Here is a 10,107-nt window from a genome sequence, read left to right as displayed (position 1 = left end):
ATGAATTGCGATTACTGCATGAAGCGTGTATTTTCTTCTAATTGTATTCTACATTCATTTCCGATTAAGATACTAAACGCAAAATATTGGGAAAATATAATCGCTGCAGCAGCTATATTAAGAAAGGTAACTCTAACGTCTACACATGCAGTTTCTAGGGTAGATTGAGTTGTCCTTCATAGGAAACACTGAAATGATAAGATTTTTGATGAACTGAGAAGGCACTTGTTTCTGTAAACAACTTACGACCTCTGTATACTAATAATAACACAAGGTACCTAGCTTCACAAATGGCACACCCTGATAATGTCGGCCTTTTGATCTTCCAGGGAATATGCTACGTATATGTACTTACTACATTGTACAATCATTCAACTAAAAAACCATGAATGGCATGACTGCATTTATTGCCTGTTATCTCCGAAAACTGCAACAAAACATGGGTCTACAGCTCGATTTTCCGTTTTAATATTTATACCATGAAGTGCTTTGTACTGATACTATGTTATTATTAGTATACAGAGGTCGTAAGTTATTTACAGAAACAGATGCCTGTGTTCATACATCTCAGACAGATCCAGATATCACGTATATCTATTAATTGCATTAATGAACCAATAAAATAACTCAGTAAATCATTCACTATATATAAACAATAAGCGTACATTTTTCTTAGTATAACATTGACAGTTAAACTACTGTTAATGTACAATACAATCGTGTTTAGCGGTGATCTGTCTGTACAAGGAAACTGACGCGGAAACTGGTAATAGGGCCGTGGTCTGGTCTGTGTAAATAACATGTAAATGGATATGTCAACAAAAAGACGTCGATCGTCCTTTGATTAAGGAAAAAAAAAACCCGAAAGAAAACAAAATCCAGTTTCCGCAATCTTATACAACTGAAATGTGACATTATGTTACATAATGACTGGGGGGATACTGTAGCTTAGAAAATCGGAAATTATATACCGTAAACCTCATCAGTACGGAAATGAAGTGTATCACTCCAGGATATTGATTTCAACGTCTTTTGAATTGAGTGTTTGTACCTTGTCGAAATGGAGATAAATGAAGTAGTAGTGACAGTGTTGATGCTTTTTCGATTTGTTTCGGGGTTCAACATTGACGTGGAGAAGGCGATAATTTACACGGGTACCCAAGGATCCTACTATGGGGCTACAACTGAACTCGTCACCAACGCTCAGGGGAAATGGTGAGGCGACAAGCATGTTTATATCATGCACTTTACTTTGTACATAGACAAGTCGACACAAATATTATGATAGTTTTTTCCCCCCATTCTGTAGACATTTTTAGAATGATAGAAATACGCCAATTTTAAAAATCTACAAACAATACAAAGATGTTCAATTATACGGTAGAAAATACCTCAATATGCCTAGCCGGTGATTTACTTATACACTGTAGAAAGTTTGAAAATGTCTTACTGATTCATTTCAATCTTTGATTTACTTTCCTGTTCGTCTATCTTTTACATCAGCGGTGGATTTAGAGGGGTGCCTCGAGGGGCCCACCTCCCCCCTTTTGTCACAAATTCACAAGGAATTACTGGCATGCACTGTATGTGGATGGAAACTCCAGATTTGGCACCCAGAATGACAGTATTTTGGCTGATACTTGACTTTTACACGCTCAACCCTTTCAGAAATCCTGGATCCGCCAATGTACATCATATGAATTTCGTAACTTGCTCTATATTTCGAGAAATCTCACTTTACATCGTACGAGCTCACGTGGACATTAAATGAACTACGGGTTCTCACCAACGCTATTGATTTAAGGTGGAAGAGCATTAAATAAACTAAATCATTCTTGAAGGATATCTTTAGGTAATTAGTAAAAACAAGTGTTAATTACTAGAGTTTCACCGATATATATTTTAAATTATTATTTTGTTTTATAAATTTGACAGCTAATTCTGTAATACCTTGGCTCTTTCCCGACATTTCATGGTGTCAACAGGATGAAAAATTATCGTACAAAATCGAGAAATGACTGAGGAAATTACCATGGTAGGGGTGTGCTTAAAATGAAGTGTGTAATTTACTGCAGATTGCTATGTGTTTTAAAAAAGTACAAATATGGCCTATAAAAGGCACAGGACCCTATATATTTTTTGTCATTTTTTATCAACACTTGGAATGAACATTGAAATGTTTGCGGTCATTTATTTAAAATCGATATAGTTAATTAGTGAGAGGGCCAAATGTTAACATTGAGGTCTATGGGAAATGAATTGGTACTCTTTTCCCTCAAGTAGCTAGATATACTGGTTCTCAAGTAGCTAGGTGTACTGGTTCTCAAGTGGCTAGGTGTACTGGTTCTCAAGAGGCTAGGTGAACTGGTCCTCAAGTGGCTAGGTGAACTGGTCCTCAAGTGGCTAGGTGTACTGGTTCTCAAGTAGCTAGGTGCACTGTTCCTCAAGTAGCTAGGTGTACTGGTCCTCAAGTAGCTAGGTATACTGGTCCTCAAGTGGTTAGGTGTACTGGTTCACAAGTAGCTAGATTTAAGAAATGAAACTTATAATTCTTTGTTTGATGCATGTATCAAACGAAACATTGAACAAAAAACGTCATCAATGCGCGTAGCGCATTGATAAAAAAGTTTTCCGTCCAATGCTTTGTTTGATACATGCATCAAACAAAGAATTATAAGTTTTATTTCTTATCATTTAATTATGTTTTTAAGATAGAAAAACAAATAGTTTCTCCCATCAAAAAGCTTGAATTAAAGTTTCTGAAATGGTGCGTAGGAATACATATAGGTAAGAATGAAAACAAAAACAAAACGGCATGGCTGTGCGTTCAGGTCAGGAACAGTTACTGTGCAGATTTAAATGGATTATACGCCAAATTAAAGGTGCAATGGTTAAATGCTGAATTAAATATAAAGGAAGATAACAAGTGGTGACTGGATTTATGCTGCATCGTGTTGGAGGAGACGTTGAACACTGGTTGTGTCGTTGGAACGGTGGAATGCAATTCGGCTCCATTTCAATATCGAGGAAAAAGTTCAAAACGCACTCATTGACTGAGCCCCATATAACGCAGTTCAATTTCATTGATACATTTACCAGATCAGAAGTCGCCACTTGCTCCGTCATGATATCGATCTCGTAAAGCAGACGATTCATACCGGGAACTCGTGAATCTGTCTACTTCTACCAGTAAGTGGTCGATGGTCTATACGTCATCAAGTTGACTATTCTGCCACGTCATCGCCTATGTATGTTGTTTCTCTAAATTAATTTGTATTTTATTCATATCTATAGTTGCGCTTATTTTTGATAGCAATGAAAAACAAAAATTAAACAAACGCATTTCGTTATGCTTGTGTGAAAAATCCCGTTCTATAAATAGCGCTAAAATTAGAACGGGGAAGACGCATTCCAGAGAAAAGTAGTCCCTCGTGCTTAGTGCAGATGAACTTCGAACGAAATTTTGACAGAAAAATCAAACGAATTTTTCAACCAATCAGCATCGTTGATAAGTCATCACTTTAAAAGTTATTAAATGATATACTGGTCCTCAAGTGGCTAGGTGTACTGGTCCTCAACCTTAAGGATGAGTTCTACTCTTGTTCACTGTTCGAGTTGCGATGTCATATTCTTATACAATGTGAACATTCTTTTGACAAACATGCATGTAAACATGGGTGTGACGGTTCTTAATTTTGTGTCTAAGTCATCAATTCGGCAGTAGCTTGTCGTGGTTTATCATACGCAGAACATGCTCTCGCGTTTCGAATCAGTTTAGTGAAATAAACACCATATGCAGATGATAATGGAATGTGAGAAGTCGACGATAGAAAAGCGACAGCTTAGATTTCTCAAAAAAAATCTCAGACTTAAGTTTGAATTCTCTTTTATTTGAACAGTCAAAATTTGAGTAAAATCTCAGACTTAAGTTAAAGTTTGGACTTATGTTTCGAGAAATCCATGCCCGTTTGTCATAAAGTTGAGATTAGCATTAACATCAAACGAGTCACCTGTGCAGTATACTAGCTCGCTAGTTCCCACGCTCTGCTTGTAATTAAAAAAAAAATCTTGAAAGAAATAACAAATAAATAGTTCGTAAGTAGGAACATTCTATTTCGGATAGGTAAAATAATATATACATTCTTTTCCTCTAGCATACATTCGCCGTAACAAGCGTTCGTTCTAAGATAACATTGCCCTGTAAAAAAGGAACAAACTAGAATTTGAATTTTACGTCGCCTATTGTTTGTAACCAGACCACACCATTCTTATCTGAATCAATCAATAATGTAACAGTTATAATCTCTTACACCCTACGTTGGACTGCCTAGTAGTTAAAGCACAAGAAATTATGATTATGAATAATTAATTTTCTATAGCGTACACCCTGTATTATGATGCACTAAGATTCGTTCGGCAGTTTACGTACGTTTTGTAGTAATCGTATAGGCCATGAGTCAGTGTTTACACCACCGCACGAGATACAAGTATTTGTGATAAGTTATTGATATAATAAATTGAATGACTAAACATTTTAGTGCACGAGTGCTTGAGTTGAGCAGTACAAGTCTTTCAATTGCCTCTATTGTCTTCAAATTCCTTGTCATTTGTTCCGTATGCGTGATTTAACTTATTTCTTTTGTAGATATAGATATAGGTTTTTATTTCAAGGAGAATTGTAACTTCCGCATCGCCCTTTTATGCAGAAAATTATAAATACATTAAAACATTAAAGAAATCACGTGGTAAAGAGCACCGTGATATATAAAGTAAATAAAAGATGCCTCGATATTTTCCTGCACGTTGGGTTGGAATATTTTAAAGGGGCATGGACACGATTTGAACTAAAAAAAAATTCTCAAATTTTATTTCCCAATTTTTAATGTTTACAATGCTTAACTAACTAAGGTATTTTTAATAGTCAGCAAATTTTTTTAATCAGTTGTTCAAGTACAAGTGAGATACAGCACTCACAATTCTTTGTTATGTAAAGCAGACTTCTAGTGCCATGTTTTTGTTGACATATAGATAGCTCAAGAGAAATATTATGTTTAAAACAAAATGAGATGTGTTAAACACTAGAAATTGTTAAATTGTTTTCAGAATGAACTTGTAATTTGAAAAAATCTACATGAAACAAAACTTTTATGAGTATATGACTATATGTAAATGGGTGTTTTTGTAATGCAATGATTTCTTTTTAGAACGAGCTAACAAATGTTAACATGCATATAAGTCCAACCATATGATGACGAAAGCAAATTATGAAATTCTATAATTCTGTTTTTTTTCCAGGCTACTTGTTGGTGCCTCGAGACAGAATTACTCTGGTATCAGCAAGCCTGGGGCGATATATCGATGTCCGATCGTGACCACTTCCTCAACCGGAAGTTCTTGTACAATGCTGAACATCAGAGCGGAAAGTAAGCTTTCAGCTTTTCCTTATTTTACCCAACTCGGCATTCTTTACATCATCTGCGCATGGCCATTATGAAGTTCTCGTGACATACCTGCAATATTGATTTTGATAGCTGTTTATCATTTGCATATTCATTTAGCGACATGAATTTCAATTAGGGAGCCTTGTAAAGTGGATTGATCGATTGATTGTATATTGTTTAACGTCCCACTGGATAATTTTTCACTCATATGGAGAAGTCACCATTGCTGATGAAGGGGTGTAAAATTTAAAGGGACTGGTTCACGATTTTTGATAAAAATATTTTTCATTTTTGTTGTTAAACATTAAAAATATAACTCATTTAATGTTGACAGCCAAAATTTTGACCTTTTGAATATAAGAATAAAACCAATATTTTAGCATGAAATCTGTGTTATGTAAACAAAGACTCGAATCTTTTTATGTAAACAAACAAACAAGTGAAATGTTGATTTTGTAATGTAAAGCACCCTAATTTTATATAGTTACACATTTTAACTTTTAGATGACACATTTTACCCCCAAAATGCTTGAAATGTGAAAGATATAATAAACTTGGATCAATATCCATTTCTTTTGAAAATGTAAACAAAAACATACCCCAATCTTTGTTTACAAAACAAATAATGATAACTTTCTAAAATGAGCTTCTGTGATAATGCATAACCATGATTTTTATGTGAAATCTTTTAATCACATTAGACAGTAGATTTTGAGAAAGTGAAATAGAAAATTTTGGAGAAAATCGTGAATCAGTCCCTTTAAGCCTATGCTCGGTGCTTATGGCCATTGAGCAGAGAGGGATCTTTATCGTGCCATACCTGATGTGACACGGGGCCTCAGTTTTTGTGATCTCATCCAAAGGACTGTCCCATTTAGTAACCACTTACAAAAAGCAATGGGTTTAAAGTGTATTTTGTATATAGATTCTTTAAGGCAATGCCTTTTGAAACCATGTGACTTTGGCGCAAGATCTACTTTAAAAAATCTGACCTTTTCAATGCACTATTTAAAGTAGAACTTTTAATTTTTTTATATACATGTACATGCTCATGGATCTTTCTCATGGCAAGACCTTTCATTTTATACCATGACCTATGTGACCTTGGCCTTCTCCTAGAACAGCAAGGTCATGTTTGTCATATTGTCATCAACTGATGCATCCCCATGTTCTGTGAATTCATGTTCAGTTATGTCGGAACCCTTTTAAAGTTTCAATGGGTATAAATATTGAAAAAAAAAATTTTTTTCAAAAAAAAATCCAGCAGGGTCAAGGTGACTCAGGTGAGCGATGTGGGCCATGGATCCTCGTTGCACTTTCCTACAGAAAATCTGTAGAAAATATTTAAAATACAGTGTAAAAGAAATTGTACATCTAGTGGGGTAGGTCCACAGATAATATCTGACACGTTTGGACCTTCCTGAGAGTGAAGGAGTGGTGATTTCCCCACGAGAACCTGTTGATAGTGCTTATTACAATGGAGAAGCAAACCGCAATAAGTTTTGACAATGTTTTTCAATCAAGAAGTTTGATATGGACTTATGGTCCAATCTATGTACACAACCGAGCTTTTGAAAGATTTTGCGCCACTCTTCGAAAGTGAATACTTATTTACCAATATTTTGAATTTTTGAATCTCATTGTTAAGATGCCTGTAAATCATATGAACGTAATCATGAACTTTAACAGGAACCTTCTAATTTTTGCAATTTATGAGGAAACCGATCCAAATATCCACCTAACATGGAATATTACAAGATGTGCATGCAAGTGTGAATTTCTCGTGACAAGTTTACGTATGGCGCGCGGTAGTCTAGTGGTTAAGATGCTTGTTTCAACCGGAAGTCACTGACTCGATTGTCGATCCCGACAGCGTGACAAACCTAAGACATTTAACATAATGGGATTTGTATTAAGATAATGGAAAGGGGGGGGGGGGCAGACCTGGCACCCTTGCCACCCAACCTCCTGTTTCTATGTGCTTTATACAGCATTTACACACGTTCAATTATACCATGTTGGAATATTAGTATATGGATATATTCTTTGCATTTCAGTACAGAGCTCAAATTAAAGGATTCTCATATTAGTTATTTCGTCTCTGAAAATTAGAAACATGATTTTGGTTAGAGCAAAAATGAATTAATTCTAAAGTACATCTAGATTGAATGCATGTGCGAATGGAGCGCCAAATTAACATAAACGCAAATAATTGAAGATATCTTTGGTTCTTTGAACATATCATCAATTAATTTTATGTGCGCAAGAATTCAATTAAAGATCTCTTAGAATATGAATGATATCTTCAATTCTGAATTATTGCGTGCATTAATTGAATTGTTGATAGCATTAATTATTTTGCTAAACTGATAAGTGCTATAGAGAAACATGGTGGACACTTAGAATCCTACTAAATTTAAAAATTCATGTCAGCTTTAAGTTTCTTCTGTTGTGTTTTCGTTATTTAACGACGAAAAGTCGTTAAACTTCGTTTTGTTGTCCAGAATAATGACAAAACACCAAGCGAAAAGATGATAAAATTGTTCGCTATTTTACGGGGTTTTGTTGTCGTCTTTTCGCATGTATTTTGTCGGTGTTTTTACTTTCGTTTTGTCGTCTTTTCGTTATTTTGGGGTGAAAAGTCGGTAATCTTCATTTTGTCGTCCTTTCATTTTGTCATCTTCTACATTTTGTCGTTTAATTTGTTGTCTTTTCGCCTCGAAATAAGGAAAAGACGTACGATCAAATGCAAAAATGACACAAATCAGCCATTATTATTAATATGACCTTGAAAAGGACATCTTATATCACGTGAGACTTTGACAGAATAAAGAACCTTCACTGCTACGAACCTGGTCACCATGTATGGATCAAAATTTGTGGCACTTCTCCTACAGCTGGCGACGTGTCTACTTGAGTGAGAAATTCACAAATGGGAAGGATAACAAAAGGCAAACGGAATAGTTATGTTAAGATTTGTTCCAGGTGTATTGAAACTTTTAAGCCCTATGAACGAGTAGTATATTTTATACAATGAAATAAAATCCGACTTTTTTGAGAGATTTCTGGACTATCTTGGCTTATCAAGTGAAAAAAAAACTTCCGAGATTCATTTCCTTCGTTTTAGGTAGTGCTTTTCCTGCTATCAAGCCTGAAGAAAACCAAGGTCTGGGGCTGAACATGTTGATTACGAGTCAAAATCTAGTGGTTTGTATATATTTGTTTCAAGCTGTTATCCATAATAACATCAGTGTTATATCAACATCAGTGTTACACATCAACATCAGTGTTACACATCAACATCAATGTTACACATCAACATCAGTATTACACATCAAAATCACTGTTACACAACAACATCAGTGTTACACATCAACATCAGTGTTACATCAACATCATTGTTACATCAACATCAGTATTACACATCAACACCAGTGTTACATCAACATCAGTATTACACATCAACATCAGTCAGTATTACACATCAAAATCAGTATTACACATGAACATCAATGTTACACATCAACATCAGTATTACACATCAACATCACTGTTACACAACGACATCAGTGTTACACATCAACATCAGTATTACACATCAACATCAGTATTACATCAACATCAGTGTTACACATCAACATCAGTGTTAAACATCAACATCAGTGTTGCACATCAACATCAATGTTACACATCAACATCAGTGTTACATCAACATCAGTATTACACATCAACATCAGTGTTACACATCAACATCAGTATTACGCATCAACATCATCGTTACACATCAACATCAGTGTTACACATCAACATCAGTGTTACATCAACATCAGTGTTACATCAACATCAGTATTACACATCAACATCAGTATTACCCATCAACATCAATATTACACATCAACATCAGTGTTACACATCAACATCAGTGTTACATTAACATCAGTATTACACATCAACATCAATATTACACATCATTATCAGTGTTACACATCAACATCAGTGTTACATCAACATCATTGTTACATAAACATCAGTATTACACATCAACATCAGTATTACACATCAACATCAGTGTTACACATCAACATCAGTGTTACATCAACATCAATATTACACATCAACATCAGTCAGTATTACACATCGACATCAGTATTACATATCAACATCAGTATTATATCAACATCAGTATTACATCAACATCAGTGTTACATCAACATCAGTATTACACATCAACATCAGTGTTACATCAACATCAGTATTACACATCGACATCAGTATTACATATCAACATCAGTATTATATCAACATCAGTATTACACATCGACATCAGTATTACATATCAACATCAGTATTATATCAACATCAGTATTACATCAACATCAGTATTACACATCAACATCAGTGTTACACATCAACATCAGTTTTACACATCAACATCAGTGTTACATCAACATCAGTGTTACATCAACATCAGTGTTACACATCAACATCAGTGTTACACATCAACATCAGTGTTACACAACAACATCAGTGTTACATCAACATCAGTGTTACATCAACATCAGTGTTACATCAACATCAATATTACACATCAACATCAGTGTTACACATCAACATCAGTATTACACATCAACATCAGTGTTACACATCAACATCAGTGTTACAACAA

At 34.8% G+C, this 10,107-nt stretch overlaps 1 protein-coding gene and 1 long non-coding RNA gene across 2 annotated transcripts in view; one reads left to right on the top strand and one right to left on the bottom strand.

The window, feature by feature from the left end:
- The window catches only part of LOC125666706 (uncharacterized), an 18,818-nt gene extending 13,969 nt beyond the window's left edge, over positions 1-4,849 (bottom strand). The window contains exon 1 of the long non-coding RNA XR_007366827.2: positions 1,451-4,849. This is a non-coding gene — a long non-coding RNA (uncharacterized LOC125666706). The remainder of the gene's footprint in view (positions 1-1,450) is intronic.
- Positions 769-10,107, top strand: part of LOC125666704 (integrin alpha-4-like) — a 46,603-nt gene continuing 37,264 nt past the window's right edge. The window contains exons 1-3 of the mRNA XM_048899928.2: positions 769-1,215; positions 5,296-5,423; positions 8,569-8,648. Coding sequence (XP_048755885.2) covers positions 1,061-1,215; positions 5,296-5,423; positions 8,569-8,648 — 363 coding nt within the window. The 5' untranslated portion in view covers positions 769-1,060. The remainder of the gene's footprint in view (positions 1,216-5,295; positions 5,424-8,568; positions 8,649-10,107) is intronic.

Source organism: Ostrea edulis, chromosome 10 (assembly GCF_947568905.1).
Source record: "Ostrea edulis chromosome 10, xbOstEdul1.1, whole genome shotgun sequence".
NCBI classification, from domain to species: domain Eukaryota; kingdom Metazoa; phylum Mollusca; class Bivalvia; order Ostreida; family Ostreidae; genus Ostrea; species Ostrea edulis.
Note: the sequence above shows the minus strand (reverse complement) of the source record. Positions and strands in the feature narration are given on the sequence as shown.